At 39.4% G+C, this 27,013-nt stretch overlaps 2 protein-coding genes across 2 annotated transcripts in view; one reads left to right on the top strand and one right to left on the bottom strand.

The window, feature by feature from the left end:
- LOC128734560 (mitotic spindle assembly checkpoint protein MAD1) overlaps positions 1-27,013 on the top strand; it is a 42,156-nt gene that overhangs the window by 13,452 nt on the left and 1,691 nt on the right. The window lies entirely within an intron of this gene.
- LOC128734561 (gamma-1-syntrophin) overlaps positions 16,543-27,013 on the bottom strand; it is a 101,335-nt gene continuing 90,864 nt past the window's right edge. Inside the window, exons 5-10 of the mRNA XM_053828824.1 lie at positions 26,203-26,329; positions 25,812-25,952; positions 25,267-25,451; positions 24,769-25,152; positions 16,918-17,121; positions 16,543-16,653 (exon numbers count right to left, since the gene is read on the bottom strand). Of these exons, the coding sequence (XP_053684799.1) occupies positions 16,543-16,653; positions 16,918-17,121; positions 24,769-25,152; positions 25,267-25,451; positions 25,812-25,952; positions 26,203-26,329 (1,152 nt within the window). The remainder of the gene's footprint in view (positions 16,654-16,917; positions 17,122-24,768; positions 25,153-25,266; positions 25,452-25,811; positions 25,953-26,202; positions 26,330-27,013) is intronic.

The raw sequence follows: 27,013 nt of genomic DNA on the forward strand, positions 1-27,013 counted from the left end.
AAAAACTCCGACGGAGGAATCTTGTCGGATGAACGTGAGGTGATCGAAAGGTGGAAGCAGCACTGCAATGAGCACCTGAATGGCGCGAAGACGAAATATCGAGACGGTAGGGAGAATGACATCAGTACGGGTGATGGTTATGTGCCGACTCCCACAATAGGTCAAGTGATCGAAGCCATCAAGCAGCTGAAGAACAACAAGGCAGCGGGCAAAGATGGCATGGCAGCGGAGAATATCAAGATGCAAGGTCCGGGTAGGTTGGCTACCTGTTTGCACCGGCTGATACGATCTGGGAAACAGAACAACTACCGGAGGAGTGGAAGGAGGGAGTAATATACTTAATATTCAAGAAGGACAAGTTGGAATGTGAGAGCAATCGAGCGATCCCAGTCTCAATGCCGCCTAGCCTATAAAGTTCTTTCTCAGATCATCTTCAGTCGTCTATTGCCGGTAGCGAGTAGATTCGTGAGAAGTTATCAAACCGGTTTTGTGGATGGGCGATCGACAACGGACGAAATCTTTGTGCTGCAACAGATCTTCCAAAAGCATCGCAAATACCAAGTCCCTATCATAGATTTCAAGGTCGGCTACGATACTATCGACCGTGAAGAGTTACGGAAAATCAGGGACGAAAACGGCTTTCCCGGGACAAGACTGATTCAGGCACGATGGATGGTATTCGGTGCTGTGTGAGGATTTTGGACGCGTTATCCAGCCCGTTCGAAACAGGCAGAGGACTTCGATAAAGTGATGGTATTTGCTTTCTCCTGTTCAACATCGCGCTCGAAGGTGTTATGAAACGTGCGGAGCAATTTATCTGTTGCGTTGAAGACATTGACGCTGTCGGAAGGACGCTCCAGTCGGTTACTGAGAAGCATACCAAATTGAAACGTGAAGCAGTAAAGGTTAGATTAGTGGTGAATACGTTCAAAACCAAGTATCTGTTAGCTGCAAGAACTGAACGCGATCGAGCTCGCATAGGCAATAGTGTGGTAGTCGACGGGGACGGGTTCAAGGTGGTGGACGAATTTGCCTCGGATCGTTGATGACGTCGGATAGCAACTGCAGCAGAGAAATACGTAGACGTATTCTTAGCGGAAGTCGTGCTTACTACGGACTCCACAAGGCGCTAAGGTCTGGTAAGCTTCACCCCCTTACAAAATATACCAGATACAAAAGGCTAATAAGACCGGTAGTCCTGTACGGGCACGAATCGTGGACAATACTCGATGGGGACCCGAAAGCGCTGTCCATTTTTGAATTGGGTTGGTGAATTGTGTAAAATGGACTGCTCTTGCATTTCGCACAGTATGGATTGGATGGATTCTGAGTCTTCTGATGTTTTGACCACATTTGGAATTGGAAGTTAGTTGAGTTTATTTCACGGGCAACAAATAAGTTTTTATACTGTTCAATTAGCTTTTGCCATGATTTTAGGGGATAATAAGGCAAAATGGACATCTTCCCAAGTTCTGCATAAGATGGAACTATCACTAATCGATTCATTGTATTTTTTTTAACATAGGAATAGACATCTTGTAAGATTCCAAACCAGCGGCTTCTAGTTATTGGGATTAGAGCTCATTTTTGCCACTGATTTGTCCACGCAGCAAGGATGTCGTTCAGGTAGCAACCAGCGAATGCAACTTTCAGCAAAGAATGGGATTAGGTTAACGACTTCAAGGCAAATTCCGCAACTGTAATTTGTAATTTTGTAATTTGTTTGTTTATTTGTTACGGTAACCTTTAGTTTACAACTTTATATCAGGTCAAGGAAAACACAAAAACGAAAATAGATACCGTGAATTCGGGTGAAATTGATCACTTTTTCGAGTATTTTTTAAATATCTTTGAATAGAAACATATTTAGGAAGATGATTCAATTTTAAAATAAGTACTGTAGTGCTGGCTACACGACAGTATCATCTATATCTTATATAAATAGTTTTATTTTAGATAAAACTTAATGTAATCGTGAAATTGAAAATTTACAAATAACGGGTGAAATTGATCACGTAGAAATCAAGACGATATTGCTATTAAACCATACGCTCTGACAGCAATAACCTAACGTGCAGTATAAAATCTGGCGTAATCGAGATATTGCCTGTATGTAGGCAACAATGTCGCGTACAGCAACTAGCACAAAAATCAAACAGTCAGCTCTACATTAGCATGGTGGATGCATCTGCTAAATAAATATGAACGATAGAAAAGATATTAAGCCAATTTTAGCATCGTAATCGTTTGTTTTTGTTTAAACATTGCTGTATATATGTGTAAATGTACGATTTTCGTATACAATCTTTACCAATCTAGTGAAACAAATAATTTAATTCTCCTCATATACGGGAGCTTGACTGTCTCTTTGAATGTGTAGTTGTATTTCGCTATGTAAGCACAAACCGATCTCTTGCACTCTCATGCAACTGCCATATGGAGCGTTTGTAAAATTTGTGCGAAGTATTGTCTGTCTTTTGCACCCTTTTATAAATCTCCATTCTGCTTCACAGAAAGAATAAACTTTCGCAGGTGGCAGCTCCATTTCGCACCCATAGCGATCTAGAAATCTATGTTGCCTCAGTTCATGATGTTATCAATCGTTTTATTTCGTAATAGGTCAAATCAAACAATTTCTGTCGCATAATTTTATTCATGGAAATTATCAAAGCACAGCCAGATAATTAGAGAATCGAATTAGTTCTATCAAAATTTCCTTCTGCAACGAAATTTGTGTTAACGGCAAGGAGTTTTATCGGGCATGTTGAAAATTGCAATTCGATCAAAATAGTAAATTTTAAAAAATCAAGCCATTTACAAGATCAATCTTGCTGAAAGCCAAGTGACTTTGACCTGTAACTCAATCTTTATATGGATGGGTGCATATTCAGCTTTATGAATCAGTATAAACGTAGAATAAAGAGTTTTTTACTCGTTGGTCCAAGGTGATCAATTTCACCCGACTGATCAATTTCGCCCGAATCGACGGTACTTGACGACTAAATCGAACACACAAATTAATAATTAATACTAATCAAAAAACATTAAACAATTACACTAATCTCTTTGTAAAATTTTTAAAGGTCGATATAGTTGGCTTTAGTTTGGCGTCTATTGGGAGACCGTTCCAGCATGTGGCTCCGTATATGAGCACGCTTTTTCCACTACTAGTTGTATGCCTAGGAATGATGAGACATCGCGTACGTTGCTGCTGTCCAGGTTGCAGGAGCTGTTGAATATAATCGGGCTGGTTGCCGAAGTAAGCTTGTCGTATGAAGCAACATATTCTAAGCCGGTAGTTAGCTGGTAGATCGACTCCGAGGATAGTATTTCGAACGGCGGCAGTTGTGTCTCGTCGCTGTAGCTTGTATACAAACCGTACAGCAGATTTGAAACAGCGTTGTAGTTGGTCTTTTAGGGATGCCGATAGTCCAGGATAGTATACGATGTCGCCGTACATGAAGATGGGCATTACCACCGCTTTCACCAGCTTGCGTCGTGTTTGCAAAGAAAGCACCGAGGAAAATCGGCGAAACGTGCGCAGGACGTTATAGGCTTTCATAACGACGTCGTTCACTTGATGAGTCCAAGTCAAATTGTGATCTAGCTTCAGTCCAAGATTCGTTACTTCGTTAGATAGCGGCACTGTTTCGCCACAAAAAGTAATGCTGGTTTGTGGTAAAATTAGCCCAGTCTTACTGAAGATGATGGCTTGAGTTTTCTTTGGGTTAGGCGCCAGCCAGTTTGCATCGGCCCAGTGCACGATGGCTTCGAGGTCTCTGTTGATGGCTTGTACAAGTCTGTCGACATCAGAGGCTGGACCAGAAAAGTAGACCTGCAGATCATCAGCATAAAGATGGTAGTTGCATTTTAATGTCGCTGGTAAGCTGTTTATGTACAAGCTAAATAGAATCGCGCTCAGACAAGACCCTTGTGGCGTCCCGTCGGGGACATCTCGCTCATCTGATATGATTCCGCCTAGACGGACCGATTGCTTTCTGCGTTGCAAGAATGAAGCCACCAGGCCACATGCTGCATCCGAAAAGAAGAACTCATTCCGAAGTTTAGTCTTGAGAATTTCGTGATTTACGCAGTTAAAAGCGAGGGAAAAATCAACAAGGACCATTACCGTGCACGTGTTGTTATCCAGGTTGGAATACAAATCGTGTACTACCTTAGCCAGAGCGGTGGTAGTACTGTAAGCTTTTCGGTAGCCAGATTGAAATTTTGCCAACAAAGGTAGAGGCGCTTGCGAATTGTCCAGGTGCTCCGTGATTTGCGTGAGGAGTATTTTTTCAAACACTTTTGATATGGCAGGTAAAACACTAATTGGTCGGAAGTCCTTGGGCTGGGTAGGGTTGGATTGTTTTGGGATGGGAGTAATTATGGCTTTTTTCCAGTTGGTAGGAAAAGATTTCGACTCGATTATTGAATTGAACAGATGGGACAGGTGTGGGAGGATAAATGGACATAGTAACTTAATGAAGGAGATAGGAATTTCATCCGAGCCCGTTGCATTCGAATGGATTTCGAAAATTTTTCGATTTATTTCATCGGTGTTCGTACGACGAAAGTTGAACTCGGCTGCACCTCGATCAATCGAACGGTGGAGGGGTGCGAACGATGTTCTGGCTTGGCTTGCGCTCTGCACTTGGCGATGGTCATCACTGAAAAAACGGTTTAGGTCATCCGCATTACTTTCTTCGGTAGGTGAGTCCTTTTTTGCATTGTTGTGTATGCCTTCTCTTCTGAGGTTACACCACAGTTGTTTCGCTGGCAGAGTATGATCGAAATGTTGTTCGGCATAGCGTTTTTTGGCTTCAAAAATGAGGCAGTTGACCCTGTCACGTTTTCGGACATAGTCCTGCCACTGGTTATCTCCTCTGGTTCTGTTAGGGTTACGTGAATACAGAGTGTATGCTAATGATTTCAGCTCCACAGCATGCTTGATACTTTCCGTGATCCAGGGTGTACGTTTGTCACGCACGACGATTGTGCGCTCGGGGGCGTGGTGCTGGAGTAGATCCTTTAGTTCGGCAGTAAGTAGATCTGCCTCAACCGAAGAATCCTCAGCAGCGTAGATGTATTGAAGGTCTCTTGCTAGAAAATCGGCTTGCAGTTGCAGTTGATTAATGGCTCGGATGTTTCGGACGCGCATTGTGTGGGGCGCGGTTCTCTGCAACTTGATGTTCGCTAGCAAGTACACTACTTCGTGATCCGAGATGGTACTACCGGTAAAAGTTTTTGATTTAATCACTGAACTAGGACAGTCCGTGATCAGCAGATCAATAGTTGTTGAGGTGTGATCGGTGATGCGTGTAGGGCCCGTTGGAAGGATAGTTAAGTTGAAAGTATTGTTGATACGATTCAGCGCTGTATGGTTTGTTGTTGGTTGAGTCGAAGCAACATTAATGTTGAAATCACCTGTTACAAATAGTCTGTCGTACCCATTGTCGAGCAGATCGAGAAGTAGTTTTTCGTAACACAGCGAAAAATGAGGGTTAGAACAGACGGGATTGTAGACGGCTACCACACAGATATTTAGCTGATTGATTTTCACTCTTACGGCAAGGAATTCAAACCTTTGACCGACGGGGATTGTCGGGTCGAATGTTGATTTGAGTATCGGTGTCGCTTTGATTCCCTTACGCACATATAGTCCGATTCCGCCACATGTTTTTGCACCACGTCCTCTACCGGTGGGCAGCGAGTGTCTGATGAAATTGTATGCCGGGATACGGATGGGTCCCACAGGAGATGATGCTTTGAGCTTGGTTTCGGTCGTAGCAAAGAAATGGTACTGGTTTTTATCGAGGAGTAGCTTCACACCATCAATATGGTGTTCAAGGCCTCGGACATTGAGATGCCCGATACGCAGGTTTGAAATATTATTATTGGACATGTCAGTTAACGAACGGTTGGAAATCGTCAGTATTGTAGTTTGGAGGGTTAGCAACGTGAAGAAGACATGTCGGACGAAAGAGCATCTAAGAATACAGATGATTCGTTTATGCCTTGGTCTTGACCAGTAAGCTCTAACAGATGTTCGGTGCTGTCAACTAGTGTATACCGCTTATGTCCTGGGATCAAAACGGAGATGTCATTACGTACGAAGACGGATTGAATGAGCTTTTTTTGCTTGAGACGAAGAGCGAGATTTCGAATCCGAAAGGGTTTTACCGACAGCATTTCGTTTAGTGTGAATCGGTAGTTGAGGTCAAGAGCAAGATTCAGATGACACAGTTTGGCGTCTTTGTGTCTGTCGAAATATTTCCTGAGTACACGATCCCGCACTTCCCTACTGTCAAAGATTGCAACTATTGCTGGAGATATGTTGCGATTGGACCATTTTGATGGTTTAACTTCGATTCGAAAGCAGCTGATGACGTGAGACAGCTCTTCATGTGTGCCAAGGAAATTAAGCACACTTTCAACGATGCCGCGGACATTCTCTCCTTCACGGCATGGAATCTTGTTGATAGCTAGACGACAGCAGTTCACTGATTGTGAGCAGGTGCTAGCGAGCTTTGCGCCCGTTTCGATAATCTCGAGTTTTTTTTCGATGCTGGTGATTAGTTCACTATGGGCAGTGCATTGACCATCACGCTGCTTGGCATTGTTCAACTTACTCTGCAAACGGTCGTGCTGCTTTTTACCTATTAAGCGGACACTATCGATCTCTTGTTGAAGCTTTGCTAGTTGCGCTGTCAGATCGTGAATGGTTTGATTGAGCTGTGTGACTTCTTCCTCCAGGTGAAGATCGGAGCTCATTACTGTTTTAACTAGACTACCTCGGATAGTACATTTCTCACAGAAGTACTTGTAGCTCTGCAAGTCACTCATTTCCGTGTCACTGATTCGAACACAAACGGTGTGGCACCACACAGAGCACTTATCACAGCAAATCCAGTTAATTTGTTTCGCTTTCCTCCCCCTTTGCTTGGACGGAGGATTAGGAAGACCACACAGACCGCATTTTTCTTCTTCCATGATTATGGATGCGATACGTACTTAATACTGATGATTTTTTATTTTTAGTCTATAGAGACATACGGAAGTTCACACTGAACAGTAGTATGGAACTTTTTGACACTTGATGTGTTTGAGAAAGTCGGTTCTGCTTCCTTTTCAGTTTAAGTGCTGTAAAAGCTAAACTGCCTTCGAGTCTTTTTTCTTTTGTCCGAAACGAACTGATGACGGACAATCAGTTACACTCAAAGAAACCGAAAAACAATAGCAACCGATGCGGCGTCACTGTATGGCTTGGAGGTGTTCATCTAAAAGTTCGCGGGATGCGGATCTGTATGATCATTTAAACGACACTTCACGACGGGCTACAACAGGAACCATTAAAGTTAACGTTGCACTCAAAATTTGTGTAGTTTAAACGATTTTAGTATGAATAATCCACGAATTAGTAGCGGGCGATAACGAAGTGCTACTACTGTGTTTCCCAGTGTTGCCATAAATTGGGTGTGCGGTGGGCTTCTTGAATTGCGGTGGGCGAATTTCACTACGCAGTCGTTCGGAATGGAAATCTATCCAAGTAGCATCTATCTGCAGCTCGTTGTTCATACGCCTACGCCACTCTCCGCTTTCTGTGTGTACGCCGCCAAAAATTACTGCCTTTTCTTTCGTCTATTGGAAAGACTATCGGCATAAAAAAATCAGTTTGTTGTTGATATAGCTTCAATTCAGAATGATTTAAATTTTACATTTTTAATGAAATATATTTTATAATTATGTTATAAAAAATAAACTCATTTATTTAAATAGTTTCGGAGAAATACATAATGTAGCATTTTTCCGCACGGCTACCTAGCATGCGGATTTCCTAGTAGCGGATTTTAGGTTCATATGTTTATACCTAATATAGTTCTTTGATTGTATTTTAAGGTTGACATAAGGATTGTTTCGGCATAGATGAGAAAAAAAGAAACACATCATTAGGGTTTTATATTGGTTCGCAAGTTTATGTGAGCGGATTTTCAGTGAAGTGAAATACATACGAAACATGCTCGGTCCGCTCTATGTCGAACCACATTAATCTGTTATTTAAACTGCCTTCTGCCTTCTGTTTTTCGTCGTCCTAAAGTACCTTTAGATGAATTCCTTAGTTTGGATTTGTACCACGGCAATGGAGAAATCGTTCTAATTATATTTTGCAGAAGAGAAAATTCTGGTTTTAATTGTTGCGAGAGTAGTGTTTTGTCGGTAAAGAATTCCTTGCCGGTATCGATCGGTATACAGGAAATTGAAGAAACGATTGAAGTCGGAGCTGGAGTACACCGTGCGGGACAGAAATTCGTACAACAATTTGTACCTTTATCGGAGTTTGCTTAGTTTTAGCTGTTGAGCATTAAAGCAACGCGAATCGTTAAATTTTTGAAAGGTCATTTAGGACCACGGAAATTGCACGGATCTCGGTCTCGCACGGTTTGTGATACGGATGATTTAACCAAAAAATCCTAATTGAATTAGATATGTGTAAATTTGACGCTTAACAAGTTGCGATATTAATTGGCAAGCAGTTTTTAATCATTTTTATTATTTCAGCTTTTGATTTGATTTCTTCGGTTTATCGTATTGAATCGATTTAAACGCGTTCTGAACGCCGGTAATTTGTTTTATTATCATACTACTGCTGGTAATTGATTGACAATTTGAACTTACAATAAAATGAGATATTTCTACAAAGTAGCTGGAGGTTTTGTGATTGTGGCTTCCCGGCGGTTTTTCTTTTGGTGCAATACAGAAATATAACTTTTACCCATTTCGACACATAGTAGGTATGTTGCTGCGGTGCTTATCAGTGTTTTGAGTGTAAATATATGGCCCTTATTCTAGCAATAAATATAAATACTCTATCTCTTTGAACAAGTCGAATTGAACATACTTCTTGAAGAATTTCCAGCTGAAACGAGGCATCTAGTTTAGAATTTAGGATTTTAGATCAATTCAATTTAAAACAGTTGGAAGCGTAATAATGCAGCAACGCTAGCTTGACTTAATCTAATGCGCGAATAAAATCGTTTACTAAGGTCAAACTTCAACAGTAGAATAGCTTTAATCATCGAATTTTGTTCTAAAATGTGTTTTTTGAAATGCTTGATTTTAATACGAGTACATTAATTCTACTAGTTAGTAACAATTCGTTTGAAGACTGTCGTTTTCCGGAAGTTTGCTGACGTTTGCTTCTAAAAAATCTAGCGAAAAATGAGTGTGCGTGAAGGTGTGTTGTGACGTGGTGCTGTATTAAATCTAGAAAAGAAACCGACAAAATGGTTAGTGTTTGGTTGCCTACTATTTCTTTCTACTACTGAACCATTCGAATGCTAATCCAATCATACTCGAACGCAATTCCAATTCAAAGTATTGCGAAAGCAATTCACTAGCTTTAGAATTAAAACCATTACCTTTGTTTTTCGTTACATTGCACTATATGTGTGGGGTCCTGATCCTACAATTGTGTAGCGATGATCGATGATCGCAGTTGCTCGAAAATGCTATCAACTTCCTCCGCTCTATCGTGTAATTGTGCCCATTCAGTTGTCGCTCCAAGGATCTATATATAGTCTAAACCGTCATATTAAAGTTCAAAATTCAATTTGTTTATTTTGTATTTTTTTCTTTCGTTTCTAGTTATACTCTAGCTAATTTGATTTGCTTTTTAAAAACGTACCTAGGTATTTTCTGGTGGGACTAATTGGCATGCTGCCAGATGGTAAGCTTTGATATTTTTTTTTATTTGAGACATAAATAAAATGTTAGAGCTGGGAGTTTTGGGGTATAGTGTGTCATGTGATAGTCCTGCGGATGCGTCTTTGATGAATCCGCAGCTCTATTATATGACACTCTATAGTTTAAGGTATCTTGGTCTGGCGACTGTGTCGAAAAAATTAACTGGAACTAGATCTTCGTGTTGGTTTAATTGCTCTGGACTGAACTTCGCTTTCACGAGTGAGATTCTGCTTTCGAACCAACGACTATGGTTTTGGTTTTCGACTTTTCGCGTGTCTGAAGATATTGATTCTGATATTTAAGACAAAGAGGTTGCCACGAAAGACCATCATTGGACTGTCGGAGTGGCCTTTTTATCCAAAAACTTCTGTCATAAAAAAGACAAGAATATTCGGTCCAACTGAGTGAAAATTTATGATATCAATGAAAATTAGATTCTGATAGCGTTAGCGAGAATGAATACTTTTTACAATCTACATAAGCCCCTTGTATCCCATTGCAGTCCAAGTGATTCACGACTTGCGATACTATAAATCCCATATAGCCCCAATTGATGCTGGCGGTGACCAAATGAATACTATAAATATTTTTGATGGAAAACTTTGTAGAAACATAGTTCACTTTTTAGACCAATATTTCGGTCTAGATCTGTAGGATCATCTGTAGGATTTCTAAAACGGGTTATAATTAAAGATCGCCACAGCTTTTTACAGCTCACAAACACTTACACAAGAAGTACAAATTAAACGAAAAGTGTCATTAGACATTGGATATTACACAGTAAATCCAACTCTTCAACAGACATACATTCTACATACATGCACTAATAGAAGAATTCTGAAAGGTCATATGCGAACATATAAGGGACCTGCGAATAATGAATGTTGGCTCGAGGAACAGTCTAGTTACTCTAGAAGTCTAGACTGTCTGATTCCATGTCAGGGATGCGGCTTTTAACGATGATTCCACTGTAAGATAAAACATCATGCCTTTTTCCTAGTGAGCGTCTGAAGAGAAATGCCAGTCAGCGATCGAGCGCTCAGAACTGTCAACCGTAGACAGATGTGAAGGCCGTCCTCCTCGGCTAAACAGTAGGCAACCAGATAACCCGCAATCTACCGAGGACTATGTGCGAATACTGGCATTTCCTTTGTTCGGAGGTGGAATTCAGCCCTGAACCTGATTAAATATTTCACTCAGCGAATTGAGAACAGTGTAGTTAGTTATAACAAATGATGCATGTGTTTTTTTCTCGAACCGAATCCTACTTTGGTTATCTCTAGTTCGCTGCGGTCGTTTCTCCGAAGGTGTGGAAAGTTAATCCACATTGTCGTTGTCTCGAAGCAAAGCAATTAAGTTCTCGAAGTCCGTTAGCGGATAATTGTCGTGTCGAAGTCCGCGAGGTTTGCGCAGACAGTCATTGGTGCTGAAACCCGGGAGGAAATCCCATCCGTCATTTGAAGAGAACATCGTCTCGCAGTCCGCAAAGTTTGCGCGGACAACCTTTTTCCGAGGAGTTTGGTGCTTCAACCCTCGAAGACGTTTGGGCCACGATACGCACGGCTATCGGAGAGGCCGCTATGATGGGAAATGGGAACAAGCGGTGGAGAGAAAAAAGAACTTGGCAAAATTATCTGAGGGAAAACTTGGCCAAATACCGATGAGCAAGGGACTAGTCGACCACGATACTGAAGAGTAAAAAGCACCAAGGAGGACAGAGATCGTGAAGAATTGGAACAGCTAGTCCGAGTTAAGGACACGAGCAAGTTTTACGAGAAGGGGAACCAATTTCGTAAGGGCTACACATCGAAGCTTGACATGTGTAGTGACGAGGGAGGGAATTTGATCATAAACGACCGCGAGGTGGTTGACAGGTGAAAGCAATTCTTCGACGGAGCCGAAACGGAAGTTAACCTAGGAATGCCTATGGCAGATAGTAATGTTCCACCACCTGATTTCCAGAAGATTAAGACCCGATCCGAGAAATCGGGTTGCTGAAGATCAACAAAACCGCGGGCAAGGATCGCCTACCAGCAGAGCTTTATAAACATGACCGAGAAATGCTGGCAATGAAATGGATAAAAGAAGTTGTTTGTCCCATCTATAGAAAGGATGTTCGGCTCGATTGTAGCAATTTTAACGGCATAATGCTGGAAAACGCAGCATACAAGGCACTCTCCCAATTCTGTTACACCGGCTATCACTGATAGCCCAAGGTTTCATAAGGAATTATCAGGCGAGCTTCATTGGAGCCCGCGCCACTACGGACTAAATTTTACCATTCGATAGATCTTGTAGAAATGTACAACGGGAGTATAAGGTACCCTCGCATCACCTCTTCATGACTTCAAAGCAGCATAAGACAGTCGATCGAGACCAGCTGTGGCAAACAATGTAAATAAGTAAGGCGATAAGTAAATATATGTTTTTTTGCAACTGCAAACATGCAAAGCATTTCATTAACTTCATAAAAATAAACATAAACAGCTTCCAAATACATTTGTTAAATTAAGTAAACCATTTTGGACAAATTTCTGGACAAGTATTTAATACTGCGTTCGAGCTGCAGAGTGCCTCGGGGGACTGCAAACTAAGAGAATGTTTTGGAAAAAGTTCCTCGTTTGGTACGCAAATCTGTAGCTGCGGACTGAAAAATTCCCCTTTTATAACCAAACAGTGGTACAACGACAATGGCATTACTGGGATTCCGAAAGAGAGACATGCGACTGATTCTTCGGAGCTCAGAGCGCTTTAGAATCTTGGTCCACTGTGATGTGAAAATTTAAGAAGAAACATGGAACTGTTAGGGAACAGAAAGAGTTCAACCAAATTTGCAGTTTGAGTGCCAAACGAAAGGAATAAACAACCGTCGCAAAGAATGTTGTGCTGTGTTCAGGGCATAGTTCAAGCAATGCACAATTGCTACTGGGCAACATTCAATCGTTTGATGTGGAAAGACATGTATTTTTATAAAGATTCCAGTGATATGATTTTTCTGACGGTACGCCCTGTCGTCGGATTCGATACGAATGCTTTCTTGTAGTAATAAAAGATCAGTTTATCCTAGCGAAACCCAAAGATATTGATTTTTATATGAACAAATGTAAAACCCAGATTGAGAAAACCCAGGTAAAATGTCCTTCATTTGGCCAATACTGCTGAATAAAGACGCGTGCCGATGAGCAGCCATTTCGTCATTCGAATTCTTATAATATAAATCTTTCGTTTGACATTAAAAGATTGACTATAGCCCAGCGGCATTTGGTGATATGGAGCTAAAAGTCATTTTTTAAAGAAATTTTCGCTGTGCGAAGGGTTTCTTACTATAACCCTGCTCAACCGTCATCAGAATGTGTTCTGTCCAAAGAATCTACTTTATGGAGACTTAAGAGCGAAATTATAGACTTGTGTTACATGTTTCTCTATGATTAGACCAGGGTAAAGTTGCTTTAGTTAAGCTTTCAAAGCTGTTTAGGCCGGTATTTATTCAGAAATTGTTATCATTAGGCCGACAATTTCCAGTCAATTAGAGAGACAGTGATAATCGATATCAGTAAATGTTGGAACGTTGTGACTAGCACAAACGCAGTGAAACGGTCTGGAAAATTTATAGTTTCAACCAGACGGCTCGACATGCTACATTGCTGGTGCAATAAAAAAATTTTAAGAGCTAAATATACTCAACCTTACTCTTGTTTACGTTCGAACGATATTCGTTCGAAAGTTAAGCCGATTCGTATACTTGTTTTCGTACGAATCAATTCGAACGTTCGAACACCCCTTCCTTTTGTTCATTTGAATATGGGAATAGTGCTTTCCGATTCGTTCGAAACAAACTATTAGTACGAATGCAGGATACGGCCGTTAACAAGAATAAAGGTGCATATCTCAACATAATTGGCAATAAAATTTAATCATCTACTTTTTTCCAACTGATGTGTGATGAAATATTGTAAGTTAAACAATGTACAATTAGGTTTAAGGCAAAGTCCTATACAATACATAATATTGGTACATTTTTAATAAATAATCCGAAACAAATGCTGTACTACAAATTAAAAATATTTTATAACTGTTCGATCCCGCTGTGATGCATTCTATCCCTGTTTTGTATTTTGAAGTTTTTTTTCAATATATGTGAAAAACATGCCTAATTAATGCCGTTTTTGTGATGAATCATCGAGTGTGACAGTATATCAATTAGATAGACTGTATTTATTATGAAATTTTCATACCGACTAGTGGCAAAAGCTTAAGAGAAAACCGTGATTTCTTACATGTGGAATGAGATCGTGAATAATCGCTTAATTTTATTGGATGTGGCTATGTTTGATGCTTTTACATTCTACGCAATTATGAATTAGCTTGTTTTACACCAAAATAAAATGCGCATTTATAATTTTATCAAATAGTTTCCGCGTTTTTAAACAATTAATAGCATGGGCCATTCTACCCCCCGGTGCGTTCTGGACAGTCTTCCCCTAAGATGAAGAAGTGGAATTGAAGATCTAAATCTAACGCAAAAGGAGCGCACTGAATCATTGGGAGCTACACTTCCAGCAGTTTCTGCATGATTGATATTCTTGGGAATGGTTCAAAAGCAAGGCAATTGGGAGCGAGGGACGATGAAAGAAGATTTGGCACTGGCGAGGACCTTGTACAAAGATATCAAAGAAAAGGATTTCGACTGGGGATGAGAAATAAATACTCTGCGTCAACCCCAAGAAGAAAGAATTGCTATATAATTGCTGTGGTTTGCCCGCCTACGAGAATTACGAGAAAACCGGCCAGAATACGCGAAAAGACATGTTAATATTATTCTCCTATGTGACAATGCTCGGCCTCATGTCGCAAAAGTTGTGAGAAATTTATTTGGAAATACACAAATGGAATATCTTACCATAATCTTCGGATATTGATTCTTTTAATTACTGGATACTGGATGTTTTGTTGACTGCAGCGGTTCACTTATTTCGAAAAGATCGAATATCACCTCAAAATCGAACCTTTTTTCTAGGCGGGATTTGAAAATTGCCTGAGAGATGGCAAAAAGCAGGTGCAAGCGATGTACTTAAAAAATGATTTATTTTGAAATAAATTAGTCAGATAAACGAACCAAAATCATGTATACTTTCTATATTTAGTCCTTAACCATGGGAGCTCATTTATGTTTTATTAAAAACATAGATGTTTTTTGGGAAATAGTTGAGATAAATTGTAACAGGGTGATCGTTTTCTGAACTCTAGTTCAATGACCAGATTGAAAAAGCCCTTCCAATATTTGGCTTTCTTCTCTTGAAGTCTCACTAAAACCTCACATTTTTCCGGAGTAATTCAGTATCACGCTACCATGCCAAAACATCCTGTTTCATGAATATAAAACACCAAATTAGGTTTATCGCTTCAATCACGACTACGTAATAATTTGCGATTTTATTTGCTCAATTTTGCTGGCTTCATTCCGATGGCGGTAGGAGTCAAGGTTTTATTTCAATTATGTCAATTATGTCGTGTAGTTTTTAGAATGAGTAGGACTATAGCACTGGTGCTGAAAATTGTTTGCATCCAATTAAGAGTAGTTGGTTGCCAAAATCTGTGAAACAAAAGTGAGAAAACAGGAAATGAAGCTGCTTTTTAACTGCTACTAAGGGATGGGGATCAATTGTTTACCAAAAAATAGTATCAGTTTTTATACGCTAGAAAAAAACCAACTTTAGAAAGAGCAGAATAGTTGATAGCAAATACGTAAGTTTCTGATCTAGAACCAATTAATAATTTCGACATCGCTCCCGGCTTATCGATTTCGGTATGTGTATCGCATGCAAGGGGCAACTCACTGTGTGTGTTTTTTTTTCTCTCTCGCAGTAACTCATTAAAAAGCATTGGTTTTATTTTTCCTTGATACAACAGTTCACCTCTTATATGTCAGGCTCATTGCGCTGCTTATAATTGTAAATGCTTTGGTCAGCACAGTTCTACGTCTAATTAATTAATTATGTATAAGTGTAATTATTTACTGCTAGACGCGGTTTTCTTCATCCCACCCTAGTCGTCGCGTGAGTGGTAGGTACCGTGTAATTTATTCCAAACTATTTGGTTTACAATTTCTGTTCCGTCACAATTTGCTTTCGATTTTCGGCTTTGATTCGATTCTTGACTAAATAGCTAGTACATTAGGATTCCCGTCCGCTCCCAAATGAATGGTTTGCTGACGAGGAAGTAGTTTTCTTTAATGCGAATTTTGTTAGCACCTTTACTATAATTAAATAAGAAATATAGAAATTCTTTTTATATTCTTTAGTAATTTCGATTCGTTCAATTCATTCAGACTGGTTCAAACAATAAAACTTTCCTTTTTGTTTGTTTGTTAAAGACTAAAGCATATATACTTGCGAAAATCAGTCAACTTCGGTTACTTAAATGTATCAATTCTGGAAAACTGGCTCCTGACTAATATCATTCGTTTGTGTTGTATGCTTCGCGGAATTAGGCTACTCTAATGAACGTCGAACCTATTATAGACATCAGCACTAATCTGTTTGCTGCCACAATTTTTTTGATTGTTTCCATCACCATCACGAACGCGTAGCGACCAACAATCATCAGTCTGACACGCAAACCGGCTAGACCGACTGCCGACCGACCGACCGACTGACTGACTGACTGAATGACTGACTGACGGATTGACAGTGAGTGCCCATTTTACAATTCTACAATAGTCACTTGCAGTATGCTTCCCGTGTCGTCACCGTCGGCGTCATCGCACTGGCGGCCAACGGCGGCGGCAGCCTCAGCGCAAATTCATGCCTGCTGTATCGAACTCAAAAAGGCCGGATCTACCGAAGCAACTTTAGCCGTTAAAAACGCATGCATGCAAAATAGCAAACTTTGTAGAACTTGACATTCGAGCTCCTGGAAAACGAGACGGGAAGAAAAAGAAGAAAAAAAAGAAAAAAGATTGGAAAAGTTTTTACTTTATACGAATGAAAACGGAAATAATCATTAGCGAGAGAGGAAGCGATTGCAAAGGAAAAATAGTGTGGTTCTAAAGATAAGCAGCGAATGAGTAGCGGAAAAACTTTCGAATGGCTGTTTGTTTGATTGATAGTAGAATTTTGAAAGAAAGTAGAAATATGGATAGTGAGAATTTCGGATTCCTGCCGTGCTGACACGTACCTTCGTTTCGATGGAGCGCGTTTCGTGATCCTGGAAGTGTAGTTTAAGCTTGGATTTTCCATCATCACTGGATCCCCGCAGCTGGGAGAACTTGTACTGCCAAATCACGCTGGCGTCGGCACCTTCCGTTAGCGAGAAACCGACCTGCCAATCGAGCGTTAGGCCGCCGGTCTTACCGTGGTGCGATACGGCGAAGGTTTTGCGCTGTCGAATAGAAAGGATAATGTTTTGCTATAATGAAACAGTAGATAACTGAGAGGATGGATCGTAAACAGAGCAGAGCAGGAATATAAATGGAACTTTAGCACAGTCAGTACCTGCAAACAATGATAAGGTTGGATCAAGTTTCTCAATCGACCGTAACAATTTTAGACTTTTGCTAAGCTCAACGTTGAAAATAACCCCGGTAGCGGAGTTTGATATTTCTGTTTTATCAGCTGTTAGTCTATATGTAAAATCAGAACGGATTTCATGCCTTCTCTGAAGTTTCGGCTATTTCTTTTGTCTATTTCAGGTATGGAATACTGTTGGCTCTTTGTCAAATTTAAAGACGAGATATCAGAGAGGGTAGAACATCCACTTTGGTTTTTAATAGTGTGACAACCGGCGAAAATGAATATAGCAAAATATTTGTTCGGTAAAATTAAAGATAATTATTGCGACAATTGCCCCTATTTAGACTACCCTGATTTACACGATTATCACAGTCGAATCTCGCACACGATTTCGCTAAAGGAAAATGAAGTGAAAAAGAAGGGCAAAGAACAAAGAGAAAGAAGTCAGACTCATAAGTTCATTAAATTAAAAGCCACTGTAGTGTCAGATTAACAGTGCAAAATGCGGTATGTTTCATTAAATAATTATCACAGTAGTCTAAATAGTCATAAAAGGGGCAATATTTCTAAATCCATCATTATATCCTTTTCTCTCTGAATGAATTTCTCTCGGAATTTCTGAGATAACTTCTTTGCATATCAGAGTTACACACTTCTGAAACTGATACAGAAATGTAAAAAGGTATACAGAAACGATACGCAAATGACACAAAATTAGTGTGAAAATAAGCTTACTTATTTTTAAAACCCAAAATACTATAAGTATACCATTTTGAATAACTCCTTAAGGGGAAATCGAAAGTAGCTCAAAGATGGCTGGATAAATGGCTACCATTCGAAGCATGTATTGTTTTGCGCCTTAAAAATGCATCTGTATTGGCAGAGCACGCTTTCACCACGTAATCAGTGCTTCCAGCGCTGATATAATGTCCTAAAACTTGTAATTCAATTTATCGATCTGCTGTGTATCAATAAACGCTCAGCAAAACATAATTGCTAATGGAAAATAAATTTAATTGAACATATCGATCATTACGTGTTCATAAAAGCGACCAATGTATAATTTGGAATTAGTTAATAGATATTTGGTTACGCACATATTTCGTTGAACTAGCGATTTCGGAAACAGCAGCAACACAGTATCAAACTTTCGTCACATCAATGAGCTTTTAAAGAGCTTTCAACTTTCGCCGCATCGATGAGCTTAGAGTGAAATAAACAAACAAAACGCAAACGCAGGAATCAAAAACGCAATCCGATGCAAGCGGATTAATTAAACATCCTAGTGATCCTACGCATTATTCAGTTGCTGCTGTTAATTTTGATTGAATCGGAATGCCTTGATAAAGAAAACAAACCCCTTTTCGGGATGTTTGTAGTCAGTGCGGTTGGCTGCGGATCAGCTGTTTATGTTTGCAAGCTCCGCTATTTGACATATATTACCAATACTAATGCAATATTCAAATAAACGTTTAGGTTTTTAACGAACACATAAGACGTACAGTACAGTGTTTGTCGCACTAACACAATAACGTTAGCCACTTTCGGTTCCGCCTTAATATAAAATTGCTTAAAAAGTTGCGATTTTATAATCAAAAGGACACAGAATAGGGATTAAACTGAACTATTGCACCAAAATGAATAAAAATGACGTAATCACTGCAATGATGCGGAAATAATACAAATCTTACTCTAAAATGCCGCAAAAGTAACATAAATGTGAGACATTTCTCTTGCATTTAGACCGGTTGCAGTTGCGCAAGCGGCTGGGAGACAAGAAGGCGGATGGGTTAGGGAGTGGGGCGCCCGAGGAGGGATATATGAAACAAAAAGGTTTTATTTCTCTTCCGTTATAGGGATTTTCAGAGCGCAAACAAACGCATGGCCGGTTTCGTGACAGAAGGGGGTGCTGACTGGTAAGGACGAGGAACGTGAGTGAATGAATGATCCGTCATAACTCCGGAACGTCTGGACGGTTCGTCACCGAACTTTGCACACACTTTTTTAAAATAAAATAATCAGTGCTGAGGGGTTTTTAAAAAGGGGGAGACGACCTCGTATCAAGGGGGAGAAAGGTTTAATTGGATGGATAAAGGGATGCGTTTCTCTTGCATTTGGAACAACAGCACTTGTTCAAGTCGCTGCACGACAAGAGGGAATTTCTGATAGGCGGAATAGGGTGACCATTGACAAGGTGCAGGTTCAAAAACTAAAAAAAATGACTTTGTTTCGCTTTATAGAGATTATCTAAAAGAATACAGATTCATAAGTGGTTGGGGGACAATAGGAGGGGAGCTGACAAAGGGTCGCATTCCGATGAAAAAAAGGGGTTTGTCTCGTGCTTTATAAGAATTTTCGTTACAATAACAGTTGTACAAGTAGTGGAGTGACAAAGCAGCCCCGAGCAATATCGGGCAACCAGCTACTAGAATAATAAAGCAAAAAAGGTACAAAAATGACACTAAAATACTAGTAGAAGATATAAATGATACAAATATGATACAAAATGAAAAAAAGAGACACAAAAAAGGTGTTACAAAAAGTATCACAAAGTAGTACAATGAAATAAAAATATGATTAAAACACAATACCAAATTGGCACAAAAATACTAAAATGGCACAATAGTAGTACAAGAGTAGCAAATCACAAAAAAGAAATTGAAAAGATTGAAAAATCATTGCAAGTATACCTCGATAGTACGTACACCTTTGCATCGTTTAGCGTACGTATTACCGAAATGTACGTACTATCGAATCACAATTTTAGGCTTTGAAGCATTGTTATATTATGCTTAATATTGCAAGAAATTGACAAATTTGCTTACACTATTGAATAAATATATATTTTAGTGGTATTGATTTAATATAGCAGTTAATTTTTAATTTTTTTATTCAATGATTTTGCCCCTTGAGAAGCTTGGAATGAAACAAATAAAGTGGTGCTGGAAAATGTTCGTACTATCGAGGCAAAATGTACGTATTATGGAGGGTACGTATTATCGAGGTATACCTGTATAAAATTGACAGCAAATTTAACGCCAAATGGCATGTGATATCATAAACATGGGTAGAACATAAACAAACATGGGTAGAAAGAAACATTTTGAGGGCAAAAAGTTATATAAAATGACCAACAGATACAGAAGTGAGAGAAACGACGCAAAAATGACACAATAAACACAAAAATAATACAGATGACGAAAAGTTATATAAAAGTATACCCAAATGATTCATTAATAATACAACAGTTACTATAAAATTGCACAAATATAGCACAATACTGGTAAAAATCTACACAAAAAGGATGCAAATCAAGAAAAGGATATGGTAAAAAACACAAAAATGAAAATAAAACGGCAGAAAATTAACATAATAGAAGGCAAAAATTAAACAATAACGACATAAAAATATCACAGATGATAAGCAAATATAAAAAGGATACAAAAGATACAGTTGATTTAAAATTGCACAATATAGTTGCAACATGTTGCAAATAACGTTACAAAAATGACACCGAAATATACAAAAATGGCACAAAATTATACATACAATTGTATCAATGATCGATAGTGAAAGAAAAATGAAACAAAAATCACAAAACAATCTAAAAAACGTCACACTAAAATAATACAAAAAGATACAGTTGACACAAAAATGGTGGAAATAAATTAAAATGCCGCAAAAATGATATCGAAATGACACCATAACGATACACAAAATGATTAAAAAAATACTAAAATCATTAAAAGGTAGTACACTATTGGGAGGGCGTAACGAAAATCGGTCGTAAGAAAGAGGACGGTAGTTCAAATTTTGGACGCAAGAAAAGAGGAGATTAATTCATATATTGGAGGCTAAAAGAAAAGACGTTATTTCGAATTTATTGTAATTATTTCGTGGTATTTGACGTGGACGTTAATTCAAATACGGACGTAAGTAACGACGTTAATTTACGTACTCTATTTTTACGGATGTAAAACGAAAGGACGTTAATTCAAATTTTGAACGTAAACAGAAAGGATGTTAGTTTTAATTGCCGACGTAAAAAAGAGGACTTTGATTCAAATTTTGGACGTTAAAAGAGAGGTCGTTAATTCAGACGGACGCAATAGGAGGACGTAAAATAAACGGACTTAAAAAGAGATTCTAGTGTACCAAAAGTGCAAAAAGCGCTAAAATAAGACTAAAATGATACAAGAATCAATATAAAAGTGACTTAACATAACCCAAAAATGGCAAAAAAACTCATAAAAATGACGCAAATTACAGAAATAATTAAAAATGACATTGAAGGGACACAAAAATGACACAAAATGGAGCAATAATAATACATAAACAGGTACAAAATGGATACAAAGATGACTCACAGATGACTTAAAAGTTTCTCCAAAATTGCATAAAAATAGTACCAAAATGATGCAAATAGTGATACAAAAATGATACAAAAATATACAGAAATGACATAGAACCAATCACAAAAAGAATAGAAAAATGAAACAATGAGGACAATATTGTCGCTAAATTAATAAAAATGATAGAAAAATGTAAAAAAAAAGAAATAAGAAATGACACGAAAACGATACAAAAATAGCTCAAAAACGATACAAAATAATACAAATATGATTAAAAATGGTACCAAAATGGCACAAAAAGCACTTCGTGTCACCTGAGAAATAGAAAAAAACACAAAAATCAGTATAAGAGTGGTAATATAACACAATGACATAAAATTACACAGAAGCGATACAAATAAAGATAGAAATAATTGAATCAATGGCAATAAAAGTGCATAACAATGACACCAAATGATAATAAAGGGTGTCCACGGTAAAATTGCAACACACTCAAATTGCTCTAACTTTTGAAACGTTGGGTAAAATCAACTGAAAATTTGCGTGGAGAAAGCTCAAAGTGCATTGTTTATTCGATGTGAGTCTTTTTATCAGGTGCGGAAAAAATATGAAAAATGCCGTCGAAAGAACAGCTCGTTTGCGAAAAAGTTCTGCACATGTACATCGAAAATCAGAATCTGTCATATCGTGCCATCGGTGAAAAGTTGGGAATCCCAAATTCTACCTACTGCAAAGGATAAGTTTGATGTTCCAGAGAACATCCGAAAACAGTGAATGTCGAACTTCGCCAAGAAATTCTTGATTTGGCAAGCAATTTGTTCATGTGGAAAGCGGAGTACACCATTCGCGACCCCAGGTACCATAAACATAGACAGGTGTGTTTGAAAGAGTGTCTCCAAAAGCGATTTCTTCCTCTTTTGAAGTCTTCTGGTAAGATTTGACTTCATGCCATTGTGCAAAGGTCATGCTGGAGTGGCATAAGACAAATAATGTGGCTTCGCGCTGAAAGATCATAACCCCTCAAATACACCGGTGCTGCGGCAAATCGAGAAATACTAGGTTATTTTAAACCAGAATTCTGAAACATCCTAGAATCACAGCAGTTGAAGAAATGAAGAAAGTATGGGTAAATCTGCAAATGAGGTCAATTTTGAGGTTGTGCAAGATGTCATGGATGGGGTTAAGGCTAAAGTACCGGCATTCGGACACGGAGGCGAAATTTAATAAAATAAAAACGCTGAAACTAAGTTTAATTGTTTCATTTGATGCCCAAAAAGTTTGATGCCAATCGGATAAAAACTCGAATTTTGCGAATTAATTTTGCGTATTGCAATTTTACCGTGGACATCCTTCATAGTGTAAATAATGTCAAAATTATACAAAAATATATAGAAAAGATACAAAAATATACGAATTTGATACAAAAATGATAGGAAAATTAAAATTTTGACACTATTGGGATTACCTACGAATGGTCGAAACACAAATAGCCGAAATAACAAATGGCATAATCTATCTAATGGCCGAATCACGAATGGCCGAATCACAAAAGGCTGAAACACGAATGGCCGAACGTCATATTGGACCGAAAATAATCACGGCCTTTAGCCTACACAAATGTTGGGTATATGCTGTCCTTACTCGCTGCCGCCCGTTCGGACTTAACTAAGGGATAATCCCTACTAGTCAGTAAACCTAGAAAAATGAATGCACCTAAATAGCAGTGGTTTCTACGGGGGGGGGGGGGGTTACTAAAATAAAAAATAAGACGCAGAGTATGTCTTGTTTATCTGAAACTAAGGTACAAAATTCTATGAAAAACTTTTCTCCTTCACCTATCAAGGACGCGGATCATCACAGAGCTGCGAGTGGAACAAAAGGCAATAGAGGAGAACATTTTGAAGGTTTTTCAGGGGGATGTTTCAAATTTGCGAAGAGAAATAGATGAAAAAATTTATTCGAAATGTGTCAGGTCTCACAGCATGAGCAATAAAAATGTTATTGATTTGGGCATTCCGGGAAAATTCGGCCTTTCGTGATTCGGCCATTTGTGATTCGGTCTTTCGTGATTCGGCCATTTGTGATTCGGCCTTTCTTGATTCGGCCTTCTGTGACTGTTGTTAGAATTCGGCTATTTGGATTTCGGCCATTCGTGATTCGGCCATTTGTGTTTCGGCCATTCGGAATCAGCCCCAAATTTACACAACAGAATACATAAACTTTACAAAAATCAGCACACATTAACTAACAAAATCACATTAACTAAGAATTAAGAATTAAGACAAACAGATATGGAAGGTATACAAAACAATTAACAGATCATATAATTGCTCAAAAATTGCATAAAAGAAACAAAAATACAAAACAAGGCCCAAGTCAAGATTCCAAAATAATCCCAAAAGAACACAACAATAATACAAAAATGACAAAATGAGTATCACTAAAATGAGATACAAATGCCTTACTGGGCAGTATTTGAGCGAGTTTGAATGATACTCCTCAAGTTCAATTAAGCCAAATTGAAGTAATGAACGGAACAGACATAATTTAGATGAGAACACGATAAAATTCATTTAAAATATTGAGCAAAAAGTGAAAAGTTAAGAAAAATGCATCAGACGCCATTGTCAGACAGTAGGTAATGTACCTATAAACGAATGGCAGGTTGGAATTATTGGTCGTTCGTCTGTACAAATTTCGCTATTTCGCTTAGCTAGGTAAAAATTATCGGAAAATATAATAGCTCTTCGTCGGGTACAAAAACCTAACAATTGGTCAAAGAACAGATATTGGACTTGGCTGGACGGACTGATCGGATTGCTCATCGGACTCAAATCCTTTTGATAATTGTCCCAAGTGCTCTGGATCGCAAGCTTGTCAAATACAGCATTATGTGTTTAATGAAAATTAACAAATAGTTATGTCACACTATATTTTATGAGTTGTTAATCGAAATAGCAAGACTTCAAATTATTTTTGAATATCAGGCTGGGACGCGTAAGGTTTACAAAATCAATGAAATGCGTTTCTAAAAAATGACCTTTTCATTTTCCATATGAAAAATGAATTAGGTATATGGTAAATGTTCAAAACATGCCGATAAACCTTGGCGATTGACCAACCTTTCCCGCAATTGACATGTTCATCTCTCCCCCGGTACTCACCCCTAGCTTGATTACACTGGTGACAATGGCGGCATTCCAGCTGTTTTCGATCCGCAGCAGCTCCTGGCGCGTTTCCACGCTTAGATAGCGCGGTTCGTGACCCGAGCTCTGCAGCAGGAAGCAGTGCTGCCGCGAGTCCACCGTTTCGGACTCTTTCACCACTCGGAACATGGTCTGGTACACTTTGTACGCCACGGTTGCCTTCTGCAGACCGGCCACATTCAGCGGGGGAGCATCGAACAGCATCACCTCGGTGCCCTTTAGCACCAGAAAGCGAGGTTTGTAGCTTTGCCACGAAATGTGATTGCTGATGACCCCCTCGTTGATCCAGCCCATGTACTCGATTCGTTCGCCGACCGGAAAGTTGCGGTTGTACAGTTTCATCTGCCCACGGCAAACAAAGGGCATAAAGATAAATAAAACAAATAAAAAAATATCATTCAGTGATAGGTTCGCGATTCTGTCCCCTCACGGTTGGCTGGATTTAGCCAAGCTTACCTGCAGGCTGGTCAGCCCGACAATGTTGTCGGTGATGTATTTAAGCCACTGACTCAGGATGGCCAGCTCGTCACAATGGATGATTCCGGTCGTTGTTCCATTCAAGCCTCGCACCTCGAATGCGTTCGGTCGCAGCTTGTCCGTGCCGTAGATGTAGCGAGTCACGTAGGCCATCATGAGGGGGACTTTGTTTGTGTGATGAAAAATTTATTGGAAATGGATTAGTTTCATCGTTTCCGCTTATACGCGATGCTCGTGTGAGCTGTCGAAATATCAGCTGTATTAGAGTTTCCAGCACATAATGCGACCTAATGGAAGCGCACGGTAGTTTGAGTTTATCGATGGTTTGTTTCACTGGCTTTCTAATTGGAAACTGCAATCTATAGTTTGTAATCAGTAACGAATTCTAAAGTTGAAAAAGGAGTTTTTCAACTGAGTTCTACCACCATTGAATTTAGAACAGATTGTATCTGTTCGCTTTGAAGAAACACTAGATGCAACATAAAACCGAGAAGGATTTCGAGATGAAACTTTGCTCCACTCACCCGACACTAAATCAGTCCATCGATTTTCCGGCTCTGAGCTGATGGAAACCGGTCTGCTATTGTTTGCCGATTTCCAGACTTCGTCCGCCTTCAGTTCGGCACAGGTTGCGTCGTTATCGGATTCCGGTGTTTCTCGACTCACTGGCAATGGTTGATGGTGGAATTATTCAACCGTCGACGATAGGATTAACCGCACCGGATGGCGGTGTTAAGATGGCATTGGATTGTTCGAGGAGAGACGTGAGAGAGAGAGAAAAAAGTTAGCGAATGGAAAATAGTGATCAGAACGTATGCGAAACGGTATTGGGTCAACGGAGTTGACGGATTATGGCTAGGCAAAAAGTCAGTTTTTTTTCTCGATCTAGCTCTGATTCGATTCTCAGTTACTTACATTGCTTTTGTAGGAAAGGTGTTGCCGCTCGATAGTGCTTCACTGTAAGGACTACGATGTCACCTGCGTTTCGGAGGATATTGACGGCATCATCGTGCGGGCAAGCGGTGATGTACTCGCCATTGACCTGCAATATATAAGTTGAATTGCACTGTTTATTTCGTTTATTTCAAATAGTTCAATAGTTGTGACATGTTGTGACAGATGCGGAGGAGGCTAAGATGATACCGATTACTCGCTAGCGCTCGCACTCTTGCCTCTGAGTAGAATCAAAGGCGAAGATGAAAAAGAAAAGAAAAAGTATTGCAAAATACGTATCCCAGTGCGTCGCAACCCCTGACGGGTAGCTGGTTGCTCACGAGTTGTTTGCCTCGCGAGTGGGCTATCCAGAAAGACACTACGAGGTTGTGCGTTCGCGAGAGTGTAGGTGGCAGAATGTCTGCACATACGCACAGCAACAGCGGCTGTTTGTCTTACGCCTGCGCGAGCGGCGTAAGCGTTGAATGCTATGCCTCTCATATTCACTCGCGTGAGTGTAGACATCGTTGGCTTCTCGCTCGATTTGCAACATTGCTTGCCAGTACCATCATTGGAATTGTTTAGATCGGGCGGATACACAAATTGAGGTTCTTCTGGGCATCATCGGTGTGAACGATACAGATGGCATATAACTAAACGGACGTGCGTGAGCATTCCAGAACAGGACAGAGACAAGTCACTCGCAGTAATGCTCGTCGCTTGCTCTACCACGTATGCAAAGTACTCCATGTTTATCCAGAAACGGATAGAAATGAAAAATACCACTGCTTCT

The sequence above is a fragment of the Sabethes cyaneus genome, chromosome 2 (assembly GCF_943734655.1).
Source record: "Sabethes cyaneus chromosome 2, idSabCyanKW18_F2, whole genome shotgun sequence".
NCBI lineage: Eukaryota > Metazoa > Arthropoda > Insecta > Diptera > Culicidae > Sabethes > Sabethes cyaneus.